Source organism: Sparus aurata, chromosome 2, assembly GCF_900880675.1.
Source record: "Sparus aurata chromosome 2, fSpaAur1.1, whole genome shotgun sequence".
Taxonomy (NCBI): domain Eukaryota; kingdom Metazoa; phylum Chordata; class Actinopteri; order Spariformes; family Sparidae; genus Sparus; species Sparus aurata.
In genome coordinates, this window is record NC_044188.1 from 3149703 (window position 1) to 3168775 (window position 19073).

The following is a 19073-nucleotide window of genomic DNA, read 5'->3' on the forward strand; positions in this document are numbered from 1 at the left end:
CAGGTCACTGAGGAGATTTCAAATCATTCAACACGTTTTTATTAAGAAAACATTCAGGAAGTTATTCACACATCTACATCATCAGCTGTTACTGTGAAATAAATCCACAACAAAGATATTACAGTTCGTACGACATCACCTCTGAGCGTGGATGACTTTGGATTCTTTAGTTTAGTAGAAAACTTTATGCTGTTATCAAACCTTTTTCCAAACATGGATCATCTTCCCTCTTTTACCTCCTACAGTCGTTTCAAGCTGTTTTAAAAAAGGCCACAGTGGATTTTGATGATGAACCTCAGTGAGGTCTAAAGTTTGGAGAACACAATCGACTTGGGACTCTTCTTCTCCATGGAGGCCTGAGCCGACTTCATCACATCTGCAGTCTGAAGCATGCTCATGTTCCAGGTCGCCTGGAGGAGGATGGACAAGGAGGAGAAGGAGTTCAGTGGTGACGTGAAGAAAGATGGCCGCTTCATGCTGTGACTGTTTTAAGGTAGTTACCATGTAGTCCAGCCCCTCGGCCACACTGTGGTCTCTGGAGTAGATGAGGTTGACTTTGGTGCCCTGAACAGCGACGGGGCTGCGACCAGCGATCTCCCCGGCGATCTCCAGCGCTCCGGCCAACATGGCCTCCTTATCTGCAAACACTCGGCTGGAGAGATTTTATTTGTCTGATTACAAATTGCAGATGATTAAATCATGTGCACCACTGAAAGGTTTGTTTTGTGTTTAACAAAGTTCTTTATCCTTTTGGAAACGCTGTCAGAATAATAGTATGAATCTGAGTTGCAGCCTACAACGTGTTTTGCGAGGTCACAGTGAACTGGACCTCTGAACACATGAATCTCATCAGTTCATCCTCGAGTCCACGTGGACGTTTGGGCCAAATTTGAAGAAATTCGTCCACGAGAAAGAAGGACGACATTAAACAACACTGCACGTTGTTAAGGTGTGATTCTGCATCACGTCTGTGTGGTTTCTGTCTACAGGTGACAACATATCTTAAGCAGAAGTTCAGCTGAAACAAACATCTATAACGAGACGATTGATCACCTGACCAGTCCGCTGCTCTTGGCTTCATCAGCGTACATCTTCCTGGCGGTCAGAGCCAACTCGTTCACCAGGCTGGAGGAAGTGAAGGAGAGTTAATCACATGACAACGACATGGACTCATTACACATAAAATTATTTGTGAGGAAACTATAAAATAAGGTGTAAATTATCTTGTAGAAATCTGCTCTTAGTTCCTGCTTCAGCTGCTGAGTTTTAAGACTCTCTATGAATTATTAAAATCATCCGTTGACCTGCGGCTGCCGATGACTTTAGGAAGTCTCTGAAGAGTTCCAACATCTGCTGCCAGTCCGATATCGACTTCCTGTGAAGACGACCAGAAAGACAGAATCACAACACCACCTGCATGATGTCATCACCTGCATGATGTCATCACCTCCGTCCTTTAATACACAACGGTTCAATAAACTGTCTGCTAGAAGTTGTTCTGTAAAATATGAACTGTTTATTTTACTTTATCAATTAAAATGTTCTTATTTTTATATCAATAAAATCTGTTTGTTTTGTATTAATTTAACACCAGAATGACTGATGACTGACTTTCATTTCAGCAGTTTATGCAGATCAAAATATATTTTTTAATATAACAATTCAATCAGTAAAAATATTTTCCATTAAATTATTAAAATGGAGTAAAAAATACATAAAGCCTTTTCTTTTACTTTCATTTAGTGAATAAGACTGATTATAAATAATGAAAAATAAAAAAATGTGTCTTAATTTTATTTTTTGTGAGAAAATGACACTTTTCTGAACACAATTATATTTTTCCGAGAAATGTATTTTTTATTTTTTTAATTTCTGAGAGAAAAATAAAATTTTCTCACAAAATTATTTTTTCCTGAAAAAATCTTTTCTTCCTGAGATAATCAAATGTTTCTCCCAAAATAATTTTCTGAGAAAAATAAAAGATTTCTGGGAAAACGTTCATTTTCTTCTCAGCACATTTCAGCCTCTGATATTAAAGTCAGGTGTACGTACGCACCTTCACCTGGAACCAGGCGTCCTGCGTACACAGACGGATATCACAGGCTGTGATCAGATCAACACCTGCGATACAGAACAACATCCACAGTGAACCACAATGACACTGAGTAGAGTGCATACCTCCACAGTAACACCATCATCACCTCAGTCCACCTGATTTCTGTCATCATTACTCCCTGAGAAGAAATGAAGATAGCCTACCTCCTCCAACACAGGCGCCGTGCACGGCCACCACCACAGGCTTCGGACACTGCGAGGAGAAAAGAAATCATCGATAAGTTCTCAGAAAAATCCAGCTTCCATCTTTGTTGGAGTGATCACCACTCTCAGGTCCGACCTTCTCGATGACGGAGAACGTGTCTTGGTACTTGGCGATTATTCTTCTCATGTTCCAGGAAGTTCTGGCCATGTCGTCGCCTTCTGGCTGGAGGACGTCGCTGGCCATGTCCATCAGGTCGATACCTGGACGGAGACACAACACTGAGTGAATAAAAACGTTCCTACAAAGACTTTAAATCGTGTAAAGAGTCAAACACCCACCGGCTGTGAAGAGCTTCCCTGCTCCAGAAACCACCACCACTCTGCAGTCTGGGTCTCCTGCGATCGCATTAAAGCAATCCACCATCTCACTGCAGACAGAAGAAGAGAACAGATGTGAGGATGATGTTCCTGGTACCTCAGACCGTCCAGTGAATGTGAGTGTGACCAGGTTCGTGCCTCCAGAAGGCTTTGTTCATGGCGTTGCGTTTCTCAGGACGGTTCAGCTCCACATGTGTGATGAACTCTGCCGGTTGACTGATGGCCAGCGAGGTGTACGGAGATCCAGGACCGCCTGAAGACGACATGGCTCTGACGGCGACCTGAGCCGGCAGCCACAGCCCTCGATCTGAGAGACGAGACGCAGAATGATACAGGTGAGTCCAGTGGGACGACGGCAGACGAGAACAGATCACAACACGCTCCTCACAAAAACGTGACAAATAAAATGAAATGTGTTCACTTTGGATCGCACAAGATTATTTTTCATACGTCTTCACAGACAGAAAACGTCCCAGGAGAACTTTATTCTTCTTCATGTGCAAAAGTTGATTCCAGGAAGGGAAAAAAAAAATCTGATGTTTGAAAATTTGAGATGTAACTTTTGAGGGAAAAATTTATTTTTGAGAGAAAATTTTGTTTCCCTTAAAAGACTTAAATTTTCATTAAAAATGCAGATTTTTCTGAAAATATCTATTTTTTTGTTAAAAAAAAAAAAAAATTGAGAAAGAAATTCTCTAAAAAAAAACCCTGATTTTTTCTTAGAATGTTTTTTTTCCTAAAAAATTTCATATTTTTCTCAGAAATTTCTTATTTTCTGAGAACTATAAATTTCTCTTAAAATTATTTTCCTAGAAATTTATATTTTTTATAGAAAAGGAATCTTGAGAAAAATTTATTTGTGTGAGAAAATTATATCTCATTAGAAAGTCAAAATCTTCCAGAAAGTGTATTTCTGGAAGAACATTTGATTTTTGGAAGATCATTTTAATTTGAGAGAAATTATATATTTTTTTTTCTGAGGAAATGTATTCAAGCAGTTCCACACACAGGGAAAGAAGATGGATCACCATAATACAAAATAAAAAGAAAAGATAAAAAATAACCCTAACCCCCACTCGAGCGACAGGATGTAATAAAGTTTTGAAAATAAAGATACTTTTATTTTTCAAACTTTTGTGCCTGGATGAGACAACACAACAACACAAATAATAACACACACACACAAATAATAAAACTCCTCCTACGGAAAATAAATCTATTGATGTAACAGATGAAAAAAAATAAATCAATATTTTATTTTAAGATCAGACTTCAGAAAATAGACTAATATATTAATCTTTTAATCAATCAGCATGTTAATTTGAGGCCAACACACAACCTCTCTCACAGTCTGCATGCTGCATGACACTGGTGACCTTTCACCTACTTTACACTTTACAGCGTTATTTCACACCAGTTATATAAATCACTCACAAACTGTGATCAGTAAACAGACCTGACACATCAATCATTGTGTTTACTGAGAAGATTTATACGTTTTTAGACATTTAAAGCAGCTAACACACAAACGTGTTCACTTACATGTCGACAGAGCTGACCTGGAAATAGCTGATAACATCTCCTCCTCCTTCTGATCGAGTCAGAGTCCAAACTGTTCACTGATCGATTAATCAGCAGCGGACAGATAAATCATTCACCTCTCCCTCTGTGAGCTGTTAGCTAACGTTAGCCTGAACCTAGCTAACAAACAGCTAGCTCAACAATAACAGCTCTATAAACAAACGACTTTGGTCGGAAAGTTCGCTGGTTTCACGCCAGAAAACCTACAAAGAAGCAGAGGTAAGTTACGCGGCAGGTGTCATCCCACCAAACATGACAGCGTGCAGTAAAAAGTTTAATTAACCCCTCACTGACTAACTTAGATCGCCCTCATTAAGAAACAGCCTGTACGGTGGCCGCCGGGGCTCAAACTCCAGAGCCAAAAGTCATATGCGGTTACTGCAAGTCCATATTTTTTTTTATAGTAAAACTAGAGAATGCTAAGAATAATTGTATTTATGGAAACAGCTTTCTGTCGTTTGTGTTTTAGACACACTATTTTCATTATAAATAAAATATAAAAAATACATATTTAAGTGTGGAAGTGATGTAACTTCTACCTCAGAAAGTTACTCAGTGTTTCACTACAGACTCATTACTTATGCACCTACATTCTTTAGATATATACATATATACTTTTTATTTTATATGATATGAAAGTCTGTTTCCTGTCTGTCTCCAACACATTATAGAGGGGAATATTATTCTCTTTACTCCACTGTATTTATTTGATAACTTTAGTCACTAATTAGATACTGCATCACGTTTCTGATGACTTAATTAAATTGGCAATCAGAATAAAATGAAGTAAAATAAAATAAGATAAAATAAAATAAAATAAAATAAAAACACTGACTGTCTATCAGTTGATAATTTACTCCACTACGTTTTATGCTTTAATCAGAAGTTACTTTGCAGGTTTAACGTTGCATCAAAGCTAAATCAGCACATTTTAAATACATGTAATTTTTTGGCAATCAAACAAAACTAATAAAAAGAACAAATAATGTTTAGGAATAAAGGAATTTCAGAATATTACGTCATAGCTTTCTGTTGTGATGTAATTCCCGCCGGGTGCAGTTCTCGCTCTCCTCCACCAGAGGGCGCCACAGCTCCACATGTTGTTTCTGTTACCGAACAAAACATTAATTTCTGACATTTTCTTACTTTTTATTCAATGTACCGTCTCGTTTCACGTTTATAGCTCAGATGATGTTCGTGTTGTTTAAAGAAGAAGCTTCTTCTCTCTGTCAGACAGGAAACAGCGCCGCGCTCACGTCTTACATTCCTATTGGACCAGAGTGCGTCACGTGACCAGTGAAGGCGCCGAGTAACGGTCTTATTTTGTTAAAACAACACATTTCTCTGCCATCTTCAGCCCTTAAATCACTTATATCGTGTTCAGTTGACTTTGTTACTTTATAATCAAGCGAAATTTTGACAGAAACAGAAAATCAAACCGTCACTGAGGATTCTGGTTCGGAGAATCAGCCCCTTACGTCTGACGTCAAGGCGTTATCGCTTCTCGGCCTTTTGGCTAAGATCAAGTGTAGTATCTGTTCTTATCAGTTTAATATCTGATACGTCCCCTACCCGGGGACCATATATTAAATTGATTTTTGGAACAGGGAGATGGAATAGGGGCTTGCTCCGTCCACTCCACGCATCGACCTGGTATTGCAGTACTTCCAGGAACGGTGCACCCCCTCTCAGTGTCTAACAATAATGAAAGAAGCATTCTTTGAGATGCGTTCAGGGACTATATTGTGTGATGTCTAAGATACTTTAGACTAGGGGTGGGCAATGCTGCAAATTTTGGTATCGATCCGATACCAAGTAATTACAGGGCCAGTATTGCCAATACCGATGCTGATACTTTTTACTTGAAAATTCCTGATCAATGAATGATTTTGTACTTCTGCCTTTAATTAGTTGACCATGATTATGATAACGATAAAACACAGGACAAAGATTTTAGCCAAATAAGAAAATTATATTTAACATAATTAAATCTATAACCTATCTGCATGTAGCCTAAATAGGAATACTGATGTTCCTTCAACAGATACACAAAAGGGTTATTATATTTTTTAATATACGTATATATTTTTGAGTTACAGTTACAGAGAACCTGAGTGAGCGGAGTGAGAGAGTTGAAGAGAAGCGCTGCGCTCACACAAACTCTGTGAAGAAATACGTGCGATTTGCTGAATTTATAGAAGGGAAACTACAACAAAAATATCGATCCCATCACGCTAGTATCAATCCGATACCAATACTCATCTTCGTATCGATACTATCAATATTTGGATCGATCTGCCCACCCCTACTTTCGACAAATATCAACCGAGGCTTTATTTGGGATTGAATATGAGTCAAACCTTCGTGTAAAAGCATAATTACAACGAAAGAGGCACTTTTAAGATTTACAGTAGTTTCGTTTTTGGGCAAGCTAATTTTCAATGGAGTGCATGTTTTAAAAATAGAGATTTCTAATCTATGTTTAAAACAGTAAGAAGGCTCGACACAACATGAAACTTTGCTCTAAGTATCACCAGGGTCTCTAACAGGCAGGAGAGTAATGGTGGACCTCCTACCTGTTAGGTCGCACTCGGGGATCGACACTTTTTGTCTGCCATGTGTCTAACGTGAGTTGTCCAAAAACCTTCTTTTTAGTAAACTCTGTGTACACAAACAATGTTCTCAATGCTCATGTTCATGTGTAGAGACCCTGGTGATACTACCAGCAAAGTTTCATGTTGTGTTGAGACTTCCTATTGAGATTGAGGAGTCACGTGCTGATTTGGGTTGATTTGGGTGGGGTCTGAGCCGGTCGGCCATGATGGTAGGAGACGCTATCGGTTGTCAGGGGCAACGCCTGCAGAACTTCACAGAGGCGCGACTAAACAGTCCAGAGCTCTTTAATTTCTGCGCATTTATTATTTCGGCGGGACAGAGACGGATCTACGAATACGAGAAAGAAAAGGAAGAAAGTAAAGCAATGCAAAAAGATAAGGCGAAAGAAAAGGGACCTTACAGGAACAAGCTCACACCAAGCGCATAACAGTGGTATTTGGAGAAGCTCTCGGACATCCAAAATATCGACCCATACGAGCTCCCTGCAGAGGAATGGCACAGAGACCTGGATCATTTACCTCCATGCACATACATGGACATCGTCAGTTACCTTGTTTTTGGTGTAAGTTACTACACAATGCAGGAGTTTAAAAGCCACAAGTCTTTGGAAAGTTACGAGACTTTCTGCTGTGGCTGGGTGCAGGACTTGGCCATCTACAAGCCTCCAGGTGGTGAAAACAGCGTTGTACTGACAAAAAGACATTTTTAGAGAACGTACCCGAGTGTAAATGCAGAGGCAATACTGAAGCAGTTTTTAACGCAGCAGTGACTACCAGGCATGGTAAAACAGTGCGGAATTGTAAAAACCTCCTCTACTACAGAGTTAAGAACACACGTAAATAATCGTGTTTTGCCGGCGGCATCCTGCCATCATGGCGGAGAGGGGGAAGATCCCGCGAGATCGAGGGAGGGGCTTTGTACCATGACGACAACTCCTCACTCTCAATTGTTTTAAAATAGAGATTTTGATGCTATCGTAAAAGTGCCCGTAGTACTCCCATTGAAAATTAGCTTGCCCAAAAACGAAACTACGGTAAATCTTAAAAGTGCCTCTTTCATCGTAATTATGCTTTTACATGAAGGTTTGACTTGTATTCAATCACAAATAAAGCCTCAGTTGCTTTTTGGCGAGAGTTTCACTTTAATTCTAAGTAACTGGAGGGGCAGCAGGTCTAACCGTGTGGGAGTGACCTCACAGAGTCTGAAGGACGCTGAGCTCTGAGGTTCAGAACCATTAGTGCCACCTGTGGGTCGTTAAGGCCAGGTGAGCCCAGGTGAGAATGGTTGTTAAGCTGTTAGGGAGAGAACTCAGAACTGAATTGTAGCTGGGTGATCAGTTATATCCAGTGTTGGGCAAGCTACTTGGAAAGTGCAGTGAGCTAAGCTGCTGAAAAGCTATTTGACTAAGAAAACAGCGACGCTACTGAGAAATGTAGTTAAACTAGTAACGCCGCTGCTTGTACTGCCCAACACTGGTCAGGTAAAAATATCTTCTGTTTGTTGTTCCAGTTTGACATAGTTGGATTCTTTTACTCCTCCTTTCCACTTTCTCTGGCCAAGATACTGACATTGTTGTCCTCAGAATGATGATTTTAAAGCATGAAGTGGACGGCAGAGTCTTGACTGAAGACTGAGGTGTGGATAATAACATGCTGAAGAAACAGTGTTGGTTTGGAAATCGGTTGTAGGGTTTCCCTGATTATGTGTTAGCCGATACATTTATTTTTGCACTTCATGTGCAGGAGTTTGCTTCCAAAGTTTGCCCCTCTCCTTGTGGCGTGGGGGTTTTAAGGTGGAAGTTAAAAAGACCCCGACAGAACTGACGGGAACATTTTACACACACACGCAACATTTCATAAGAACGGCACATTCAACTTAACCTTAAATTGATTTTTTTATTTTCTTAGAACAAAACAACTCTCCATCTGCACATCAGACATGGAGACACAGAACTGAATAAGTAGCAATTAAAATAACACAAAAAAAACAAAAGTGAGCTATAATAATAAAAAGTTCCAAAAGACAAATCTTTTACAAAACCATGTTGTCCACGGCCGCTGAACCACCTGAGCATAAAACCAATTCTGTTAAATATGCTTTCTCACATGTCAGGTTACTGTAGAAGCATAATACAAAAAGTAAAAAGGAGAACTTATATTGAAGACACACGTACTGATACTCTATAAACCACATCTGGGGCATAAATATCAAAACTTTAGATTCCTTTAAACCTGATTAATATACCAAATATGAGGAGTTTGCACTTGGATCGTAATGTGACATTATTTCACAGTATTTCAGGTGTTTGTGAAAATAATTTTCTCCCCAGGTGTGTTACAAGCCGTCATGGTCAGAGCACAGGTGAACATGGGAATGGTGGACCATCATCCTCTTCTTGGCTACGAGGCTGCGTTCAGTTGGCGTGCTGAACGGTGGAGAAGCACAGTTTGAGGGTGTACGGGTACGGACCAGCTAGAAAAAGAGGAGAGAATTAAAATTACGCACCAATTTACACCACGAGCCTCAAACTACTGAAACAACACACCGGCACAAACCTTTTTTCTGTCTGAAACCCTGCTCAGCACCAGAGAGGCTTAGGGGAACAACCTCAGACATGTTACCTGCGTTTTTCATCTGGTAGTGGTTCATCATGGCCAGAGCCTCCATGGCATCATTGATGGACTCCCACTCTAACAGACCTGAAGCGCTGCGGTCACTGGGAGCGGCACCGCCTGGTGGTGGGAGTCACAATTAAAACACCTTCCAGATGCAGAAATATCAACGCACACAGTTTTGAACTGGTTTTTAAATCATTGTTGTCACATTTTGTTTGATGGATATAAACTTTAATTTTCTCCAAGTTCAGTGGCCTAAAGAAAAACCCCAGCTTACTCTTTCCTGTGAACATTTTGACGTTGACGGGGCACTTGATACCGATCTCCTCACAAATCTGTGAAAAGAACAACATTTATTAGTTTCTGCAGGCAGGTGGATTTTGTTACCTTTTAAACAAGGAAATAAATTAATAGAGAAAATGAGGTGAAAGCAGTGAAACTTTCCACAGACCTGAGAGAAAACCTCTGGCGTGACGTCGGGCTGGGCGTTGAAGAAGTGCAACACGTTGCTTGGGTGCTGGATGCGGTTCTTGGCCGCCTGTTCTGGGGAGGTGAACCGGTTGTTCCTGGAGCCGTGGAAGTCTTTGAAACTACTTGTTCCATCCTCCAGCTCGTAACACTGACCGGGTACGATGGCTTGCTGCTTGGAGACGCTGCAGGGACGGAGGATATTAATTAAATTAAGAGTACTTTACTGGTGTAGCTAATACTTTCCTCATTTAGTCGCTTGGTTTGACACTAATTTGTCACAAGATGTAACATACTGAGGCATCCAACTCTGCAGCATAGTTTATGTCGGGGTGACAGACGAGTTTCAGGGCTGGAGGGCTGAACTCACCACACGTTCATTCTCTGCCCGAAGAGAAAATTGTTGTTGAGGTGACTGATGGCGCGATCCACAGCGTAGCAGTCTCCCATCTCCACCATGGCCGCCCCGGGCTTACTCTTCATGAACTTTACCTGCAGGACGAGATAACAGACAGGATGAACAGGTTAAAAGGTTCCTTCAACACAGTGCTGCTCTGCTCCTTACACACAAAAGGTTCCAATCCTTTGATTCAAAATTATGGTTTTCAGTAGGTTTGTGTGTTTTGGGTACAATAAGTATTTCATGCTTCCAAAATGGAGCAAAGCAGCATTTTATTCCACAAGACATTTTCAGTTGATAAACATTTTGTACTCGTCAAAATGTTTCTGCTTTTAAAAGATTATTTTTGGGTTTTGTGAATTATTTTTAAATCGGACAGCGATGAGTTAGAAGATTGCATCAATTCATCTTTGAGGTTAAATGAGCAATAGTGACAAAAACTACTATTTTAAGTGCAGCCACTTATAAAAGCATGACAGCTCTCAACAAAAATAGATGCACTTTAAATAGTGACTTTGACACGTCAGCCCTAAAATAGAAGACAATACAATTCCTGACTTTGTCTTTGAGGAGACGTTACGCCAAGACCTGGAAACAAATACTGATTTGTTTCTTCTGCATGTCTATCTCCATCTTCTCTTTCAACAATATCTGCAGTTTATGTTGATCATTTATCATATCATTATGTGATTGAAGGTGAGGCTGTATTCAGTCTGATGAAGACCGTACAGTTTGAAATGTTTCCCCTCACAGCAGAAACAGACAAGATACTGACCCGCTCCACGTTTCCATAGAGACAGAAGATATTGAAGACGCGGTCGGCGTTCATCTTGGTTGGGTCCAGTCCATACAACATGACGACTGGAGACTCAGCGTGGCCGCCGTACTCTCCAGGAGGAGGGGGAGGAGGTCCGTAGCCGGGCCCGTAGCTTCTCCCCCCTCGGCCTCTCATCGGTGGACCCATGCGGCGACCCTCATAGGGCGGAGACCCATAGCTCTCGTCATAGCCGTGGTAACCACCTCCTGAAGAACGAGGCAGAGAGAGGACAGAAAATAAACCGGTAATCGATCGAGGTCGGGCCAAGAGAGAAGCGTTTTCCGGAAGACGTCGTCACTGACAGGAGAAACAGATTTCATCCCAAGATAAAAACAGCACATGAAGCGTCCTAGTTGTCATCACAGCACCGCTTAACTGCCACTGTGTGGAGGACCGTTTAACTTTGATTACACATCACCCCAAAAATATATCAAGTTTAATTATCCCACAGATTTCAGGTGATTAAAGTCATCTTTTTAGAAAGTATAGATGAACACGGTATTTTCTTTTCATGTGTATGTTTCAGTGTTTGTTCCGGTTTCTCGGGGGCGTGAGAGCCTTACCGTACTCTGGAGGGTGGTCGCCCAGCAGAGCAGGCTGTCTCTGACGCTTGTTGGGGTTGGCATTCACATCTTCTATGAAATCGGAAAGACAAAAACAGAAGAAAGGCAGAGAGAGAGAGAAACAGAAAAAGCCAGTTGAATATGACGAGACTGGAAACAAGACCGGCTGCAACATCTACATGACAACGGGGTGCCGGAGCGTTTAACGCCTGGCATCATGGTTAACTGACAAGTGGATGAGATTTTAGATAAGTAGATAAATCAATTGTCAGGATGACTTTCAATCAGAACTTAGCCCTGGAGACAGACGCATGCATTTCAAGATTGATTCAATCTTGTCTGCAAGAGTCATCACAGACATAAAAACACCCCCCACCCCCGCAATACACTCCAGGCAGGTCACAACAATCAAACCAAGCAGCTGAAATAATCAGTGATCATCTTTGTCTGCAGGGATTAGTTAAAGAAATGGGAAATGAGATATGGGAATGTAAAAGATGGCGAGCCTGAGATGAGATTCAATAGAAGTTTCCTTCAACCACAAATCAAAATCCCTCTTAAATCAGAAAACATCCACAATAATAAATGTTTAGCTTTTAAAGTGAAACAGGTGGAAAATGGCAAACATGAGGTGGATGCTAATGATCTAGGAGGTGAGAAAGGGACATCAAGACAAAGTCACTCTAGAGAAGCATCACAAATGGCTAAATTTAAAAATAAAGTTTGTACGCTCACACACACCTGCATTGCTCCCATTGCCATCTGCATCACCATCTGTACAGGTACACAATAATCATACACAATCAGAATGGAAGCCAGGTTAATCAAAAAAAGGTACATTTTCCTCCCAGTGTAACCCAGTTAAATGTCAGGAGAGTACAGTAAAACCCACTCAGGACAAAGCTGTCTGGACTATGAAATGCGGCTTGGTACCTCTGCAGGTGACCAACCGGGCTCATGCAGACTGGAAAAGCATTTTGGCGACCAGAATACAAAAAAAGGCAGCTTGTAAATTTTGGGCACCAGCAGCCACTGAGGCTCTCCTGGCTTCACGTGTGAGCGACGCTTTGGGTCACCCGCATCATACATGAATTAATATGAAGTTCACACCCTTCTCTCCTGATTGAAACATGATTCAATTCCCAAAGAAACTATCACACAGGTCCAGGGAAACACACATAACAGATTCCTGATGGCTGTAAAGTGCCAACAGAGGGAGCAACAAGAGAACGAAGCGAACACAGTAAGTTTGAGTGACATTAGAAATGCAACCCCCCCCCCCCCCCGACAGAACCACAACCATCACCCTCCTCCAGAAAGAGAAAGATTAAGCCTGTATGAGGAAACAAAAACAAATCGAGTCATGTCAGTCTTGTGTGGCGATGTTGGGTGCTGGGCGTTGGAGTCATGTGGTGCTGTGCAGTTATGTCCCCCCTGAGGAGGGTCTCGATTTACTTACTGCATGCTTACAAACAGTGGGAGGAAGATATTTGCTGCAGTAGATCCACCACTCTCCACTCATTTCATTTCATCCAATACTCTTATCCATTTCCTCTTTTGGGGGAAACAACTCTCCACCTCAGGATCGATTCCTGGTTTTATCAAACGCCCATTGGAGGGTTGGTCCGTCCTTTTTGTTCCTTTTTGGAATAGTCCGCTTAGCACCCACTGGTAGGCCTTGAGGCTGCCAGAGAACATTTCAGTTGGGAAGCTGGCTCCTCTTAGCCGCAAATTGCCAAACCTGCATCACATGGAAGGCGTTACACAGCTTCTAGAGACTTTAAAATGTTAAGAAAAAAAAACTGCACTCAAAAAAAAAGGGGGAGGGGGGGTAGCTTAACAGGGATGCATGTAGTAAGAAAACCAGAGCAGGGAAAAGATGAAGAGATAGGAGAAAGAGCAAGAGAGAAGAGAAGCTGATTTCCACGTGGGAGGAAACACATAAAACCAAAAATGGGCCTGAATGGGCTCTGAGTGTGCTTGATGGTGTTGTCAGCAGTGTCTTCATCAGTTGTCTTGTGTTGGGCTCCAATGTGACGGGGGTGTGATTCATCTATTGGATCAGTTGGTACAGCGTCGGCACTAGTGCTGCTCGAGTGTGTCGTTTTCATGTCAACAAGCATGGCGACAATACAGGAAGGCCGAGGTTTTAAACAATGTGATCTCAGTCGAGCAGATAGTATCAGTGTGCATCAGCTGCTGTGCTGAGAGATGTCTGTCACTACCATCTGATTGGGTGGATGCTGTGTCTTCTCTGGTATCAGTCTCCATTTGGGTTTTTCGGTGCAGGCTTTGGCCTGCTTCAATGTGTCATCGCTTGTGTCTCAACATGAAAGGGAGAAGGCGGGAGGGACCAAGTGTAGCTCAGTGCCCAAAACTCCCCGCCCTCGAGAAGTGTGCGTTGTCTTCATGGGTCTTGTGCTGGGATGCGGAGATGAGGAGTGAGTGGTAAATCAGTCCTACATCGTCATGTTGAGTGGGTGGTGGTGGTGGTGGTGGGGTCTTGTCGTTTGTCCCCTTGTGTCTCGGGGGACGTTTGGCCCTCTGTATGAAAGTGGTTGTGTCCTCACTGAAGATACTTGAGGTGGTGGTTGCTGAGTGGGGATGTTGTCAGCATGTATCTGCCTCTCCCTTTCAGCACATGTTCCTGTGCATGTTTGTTTTGACTTGCTGAGTTCACCGATTAATTAGGAGAAGATAAAGAGTTACATGATGTTGCACATGGCCTGTTTACTGATGCTGGTCAATGCCTCAGTTTTCACACAAATCACAGTTACCATCTGTCTGACAGTAACTTGGCATACTTTGGAGTCATTTATTAGGATTTTCTAGTTGTCAGAATTAAAAATAACAACCAACAGCAGAAGCTGACAGTGGAAAAGACCAGGATCAGTCTTGGTGGCAAGGGAATTTGTCTGTGTCTCAGTCAAAGTTGAAAAACATGTTGCCTGAACTGTTGTTGAACTTTGAGTATATACACAACACCCCAGATAATCTCAAAAACACTGCAGAATTACAGGTGTGGCAAGAAAGGCAGGAACAGGAAACACCGAAGAGAAGACAACTAAAGACACAACAGGTCTATGTTACTACTGAGATATGTAGACGTAGATGATTAGATGTTCCCGTGGAGGTGATAAAAACAGCCGTCACTGTCTCGGGCAGTGTGCTTGTTAGACAACAGCACTCTTATCTTCTGTCTTTGTGATGCTTTAGTTAACAAAACTCTTCTTCTGTGTTCCTGCGATTCTCACCACACAGCAGAGCTCAACACTTATTTTGCTGAATTGTAGGTTCACTCTACATTTCTGATGCCCACTAGTCTTCACAGTTAAATTGCTATGGGCTATTTAACCTGAGTATTATTTTACATTCAGCCCCACATATGATCCCTGATCCAGGTGTGTGCTGACAAATGTTAGGAGGTTTTAATTAAGACACCAAGCAACACCTTCAGTCATAATGCCACAAAAGTGCTCATAGGCAACTGGACTTGTAGACTTAGTATACTGGCCACAATTCAAAATGTATCTATGTAGCAGCATTATCAATGAAGGGTGTTGACACCATCCCCTTAGTAGCCCGCTTGCTGAAACTCCTCACAGTGGCAGTAAGGGTGATTAACGCTACCAGGCTTCTAAGCTACAAAAGCATGTTTGGCACTCAGAAAATGCTCAGGGTGTATGAGGGTGTGTGAGGTTTTACCTGGTCCTCCTAGGTTAGGGTTTGTGTAGTCCCAAGTGTCTTGGTCATTCTTGAACACATTCAGACGAGTGGGCTGAAAAAAAAAAACAAATTATATGAATACAAGCTGGCTGAAATAAATTACACAGCTATTCATAGATTCATAGAGTAGTTAGTTCATTATTTTCTCCAACAACAAAGTAAGACTGCGTTCAGTACAGATGAAAAAATCATTTACTCCAGTGGTGTCAGACTGATCCAGTAAAGGGCCATGTGGCTGCAGGTTTTCATTCCAACCAAGCTCACACACCTGATCCAAATCAGGTGTGTGAGCTTGGTTGGAATGAAACACACCTGATTTGGATCAGGTGTGTTCTTGCTTGGTTGGAATGAAAACCTGCAGCCACATGGCCCTTTACTGAATCAGTTTGACACCACTGATTTACTCTATTAAAATAAAAGTGACTGGGCCGTGTCCTGCAGATGTACCTTTGCATACTCGATCTTCAGCGTGCAGCAGCCAGAGTAGATGTCGGCACCATTGAGGGAAGCCTTTGCCCGCTGGGCGCTTTGCACAGAGTCAAATGTAATGACAGGGTTAAGGAAAAGACAAATGCTGGGTAGCCCCAATGACAGTAACGATATGGAACAAAGGCCACAAGAGTAAAACCTTCACACCTAAACACTGCTCTGTCGTTTCTAGTTCCTCTGTAATTACAATCTGTCAGCGTTCCCACCATAACTAGTCTTCTTCAGGGCTGCATTTGACCGGAGGACATGCAGTGCGCACCTTCTTTTGTGGGTCAGAGCAGACAAGTTTGCATTTATTTTTTAAAACATTGTATGCAGCAGGTTTTGTAGCCTTGTCAAACTACACCATCAATCATTACATTGTTTCTGAGTTACGATTCACACTTATTCCAGCAATTCGTGTTATTTTTGCCTGGTAGCGGTAATACACTCATAGTCAGCAGGAAAAGGATATTCAACCATGGCCTGGACGCCGTTCTTCCTGAAGATGACGATTCTCTGGACAGGCCCACAGTTGTTGCAGATAGTGTAGAGGACATCCTGTGAAAATGGAACAGGTTAAACCAAAATCAACAACAACAACAACAAAACACACACGCGTATCTTTACACTATGGATTGTGGGTCGCACAAACGAGACATGCGAAGGTGTGACTTTGCTCTATGATATGGGCACTTTTAATGGTTTAATGACACACTGAACAATTCTGTGCGAAAATAATCTATTGTTATAAAACAGCAAATCATGCACCGCTACCCTGAACATCAGAGCATGCCAAATCTTTTTAATACTACATATCCCGAATCAAACAAACTAACTGTCGAATCTCCACACGTCAAGTTAAAAGACATACAGTAACACATGTCTTTGTATTTACCGTGGTGATGGGGTAGATGGGGTTCATGATGGTGAGCAGGAGAACATTGTTAACACTCCTGGAGTCATCGGAGTCTCCCGGCCTTGAGATCTTCTGGCTAGTTGAGTAGTTGATAAAGGCTGGGTGGCCGGCGATGTAAACTTGGTTGTCTGCAGCATAGGTTACAGCTGTGGACGATCCGTTCATGTCTTCGTACTCCACCAGTGCCTGGCGCTTTTTGGGCATCACCACCACGTAGCTAAAAACAAATGTAAGTTTAGGATTAGACGATGTGAACTCAACAAGAACACGTTTTAGGGGAAGGTGACTGAATCCAGGTAACAGAAAACAGAGTGTCGTGAATGTGCACTGTGGAAAAGATGCATTTCATGTTGTTTTTCTCTCTACCTGATCGCTCCAAATTCCTGCAATGCTTCCACAAGGTCAGCCTCTGTGACACCGTCCACCAGTCCCCGGACGTGGACCACCACAGAAGGGAGGGTCTTGTGTGGATCCTCATATCCCTGTGGAAGAAATCATGAAATTTAGCAAACATTTCCTAACCAACATGTGGCCCTGGAGTTATATCGGTGAGTGATTTAGACATCGGCTACGTCTCAGTGAGCTCCACTTAACGTTACACACAAGAAACCAATTCTTGCAGCACAGGAAGTTTCACATAACTACTGATGTAAGAGCGGCAAATAAAAGGTTGCATTTGCACTAATGTACAATAATTCTTCGCGAGGTTTAACCTGGGCCAAAAATGATAGCAATCATATCTCATCCATACAAGGTAAGCAGTATATACATTGCTCTATAAAAACAAAAAACCCTATTCTTATTTTTCACCCCTTTACTTAAGTACACGCACTGGTATCGGAATTTTGTGTTGCAATCTTTCTGGACATTTCTTGCAATCTAAAATAAATAAATAATTAGCAGTGAAGCAAACTAGAACACTCACATAATGCACTATTACACGCATTTGTATGAGCTTGCGTAGACATATAAAGGGGATTAACTATCTGAGTGAAGGCTTAATTAGCATCTGACCAAGGATAAGAGATGAACATTTAATTCAGTTCTATTTTTAAATCAATGAGCATCGTCCCGGCCATAATGATAGAACCAGGAGATGAATAGATTAAACACATTTTTTGATCGATCAACTTGAAGAGAAAACGGAGCAAATCGGTGTCGTTAGGTCATGCTAACCCAATGCTAATGCTCGTTCACCTCAGGTTACTACATTTTGGGTGAAGGGGTGATTCATGCTCTAGTGGGTGTATCTTCATGTTTTCATAAAAAACCCGTCATCCGAATCCTAAACGTTGATAAAATCAAGTCAGCGTGTAAAATATGCGGGTAATAACAAGCACAGCCCGATTACAATCTGTAGCTCACAGCTAGCGTACGGCTAACGTTACCGGTACTAGAACAAAGCCACGCTCAGGCGAGGCCCGGCCGGGGAAACCGCCCTCAAACCACCCCAGTCAGGCTGCCCGTGCAGGTATAACTGCGGTTTATGTTCCGAGAGGTGTCCTTGTTACCCTCACAAGTATAACAGACAATATTTAATACACAACGCTCATGAAAATAAGACAGTCCTTCATACAAACATGGATGTAGCATGAGCTGTGACGCGTCGTGACATTTTTTCCAACGGCGCATCTGAATGAATCAAACTCAACCGAGAAAACGGTAACCGCGTTTGTTACGTAACCTACACTAATCTCCGCAGCAGCGCGAGTCAAAAACAACTCACCGTGGCCATTCCGTCGGTTTTCTGTCGTTTCGTTGCCCTGCCGTCTTCGCTGTAGTAACGGCTCGCTGCGGTAGCCATGTTGTCCCGGTTAAAAAGGATGGTGGTAGTGACGACCAACTGAAATGGACGGAAAAGTCAAGAAAAACGAGGCTCCTGCGGCCACGCCCAGTACATCGACACCGCGTGCTGTGATAGGCTCACCTAGCTGTCAATCAATTTCTGCTTGAGTAACAGCCAATAGGAAGGCAGGAAACGTAAAGAGGGATTTACCTCGTTGTAAAAGTAGTTTTTCAGCAATGTACACAAAACATCTGAGGTCATATTCATATTGTGAGAAATCTTTATACGTTTAAAACAAATGCGTCTTAAGTAGAGTTGATTAGTTGATTCCTCTAAATTAGCAACATTTTTGCAGTAAACTGTCACCAAAGACTGATAAATGACCTACATGTACAGGCAAATGTTGGATGATTTCCAGTTTCTACACCTGTAATTTAAGAAATAAGTCATCTTATTGGCAAATGTATCCAGTATAAC

At 41.9% G+C, this 19073-nt stretch overlaps 2 protein-coding genes and 1 non-coding gene across 4 annotated transcripts; 1 reads left to right on the forward strand and 2 right to left on the reverse strand.

The window, feature by feature from the left end:
- Positions 1-16: 16 nt before the first annotated feature.
- ech1 (enoyl CoA hydratase 1, peroxisomal) lies at positions 17-4590 on the reverse strand. The gene is made up of 10 exons (XM_030397255.1): positions 4180-4590; positions 2776-2944; positions 2599-2687; positions 2396-2520; positions 2260-2308; positions 2057-2121; positions 1305-1375; positions 1054-1125; positions 502-652; positions 17-410 (listed from the first exon to the last, which is right to left on the reverse strand). Exons 1-10 carry the CDS (start codon positions 4214-4216, stop codon positions 306-308), a joined length of 933 nt encoding a protein of 310 aa, XP_030253115.1. The 5' UTR covers positions 4217-4590; the 3' UTR covers positions 17-305.
- A 1124-nt stretch (positions 4591-5714) lies between these two features.
- On the forward strand, positions 5715-5905 carry LOC115576397 (U2 spliceosomal RNA). The gene has a single exon (XR_003982832.1). It is a non-coding gene; the product is annotated as a U2 spliceosomal RNA (small nuclear RNA).
- Positions 5906-8709: 2804 nt separating this feature from the next.
- On the reverse strand, positions 8710-18684 carry LOC115568379 (heterogeneous nuclear ribonucleoprotein L-like). Of its 2 annotated transcripts, none has more exons than XM_030395622.1 (14): positions 18537-18684; positions 17177-17292; positions 16790-17027; positions 16367-16452; positions 15871-15967; positions 15403-15475; positions 12439-12471; positions 11698-11769; positions 11093-11340; positions 10288-10409; positions 9901-10102; positions 9727-9784; positions 9456-9566; positions 8710-9306 (listed from the first exon to the last, which is right to left on the reverse strand). In XM_030395622.1, exons 1-14 carry the CDS (start codon positions 18612-18614, stop codon positions 9248-9250), a joined length of 1593 nt encoding a protein of 530 aa, XP_030251482.1. In that variant the 5' UTR covers positions 18615-18684; the 3' UTR covers positions 8710-9247. The 2 variants fall into 2 exon arrangements, with proteins under 2 accessions (XP_030251482.1, XP_030251475.1); XM_030395615.1 differs by having other exon boundaries at positions 9390-9566.
- Positions 18685-19073: the final 389 nt, after the last annotated feature.

What these genes read in the sequence shown, in the direction of transcription:
- ech1 (XM_030397255.1), bottom strand. Translation starts at nt 4,216, where the DNA reads ATGTTATCAGCTATTTCCAGGTCAGCTCTGTCGACAT. An exon ending in AAAGTCATCGGCAGCCGCAG is followed by an intron (nt 1,126 to 1,304) that starts GTCAACGGATGA and finishes CACTTCCTCCAG; the next exon opens with CCTGGTGAACGAGTTGGCTC. An exon ending in CCGAGGGGCTGGACTACATG is followed by an intron (nt 411 to 501) that starts GTAACTACCTTA and finishes ATCCTCCTCCAG; the next exon opens with GCGACCTGGAACATGAGCAT.
- LOC115568379 (XM_030395615.1), bottom strand. Translation starts at nt 18,614, where the DNA reads ATGGCTACCGCAGCGAGCCGTTACTACAGCGAAGACGGCAGGGCAACG. An exon ending in CCATCTACCCCATCACCACG is followed by an intron (nt 16,453 to 16,789) that starts GTAAATACAAAG and finishes CCATTTTCACAG; the next exon opens with GATGTCCTCTACACTATCTG. An exon ending in GGGCAGAGAATGAACGTGTG is followed by an intron (nt 10,103 to 10,287) that starts GTGAGTTCAGCC and finishes CCGTCCCTGCAG; the next exon opens with CGTCTCCAAGCAGCAAGCCA.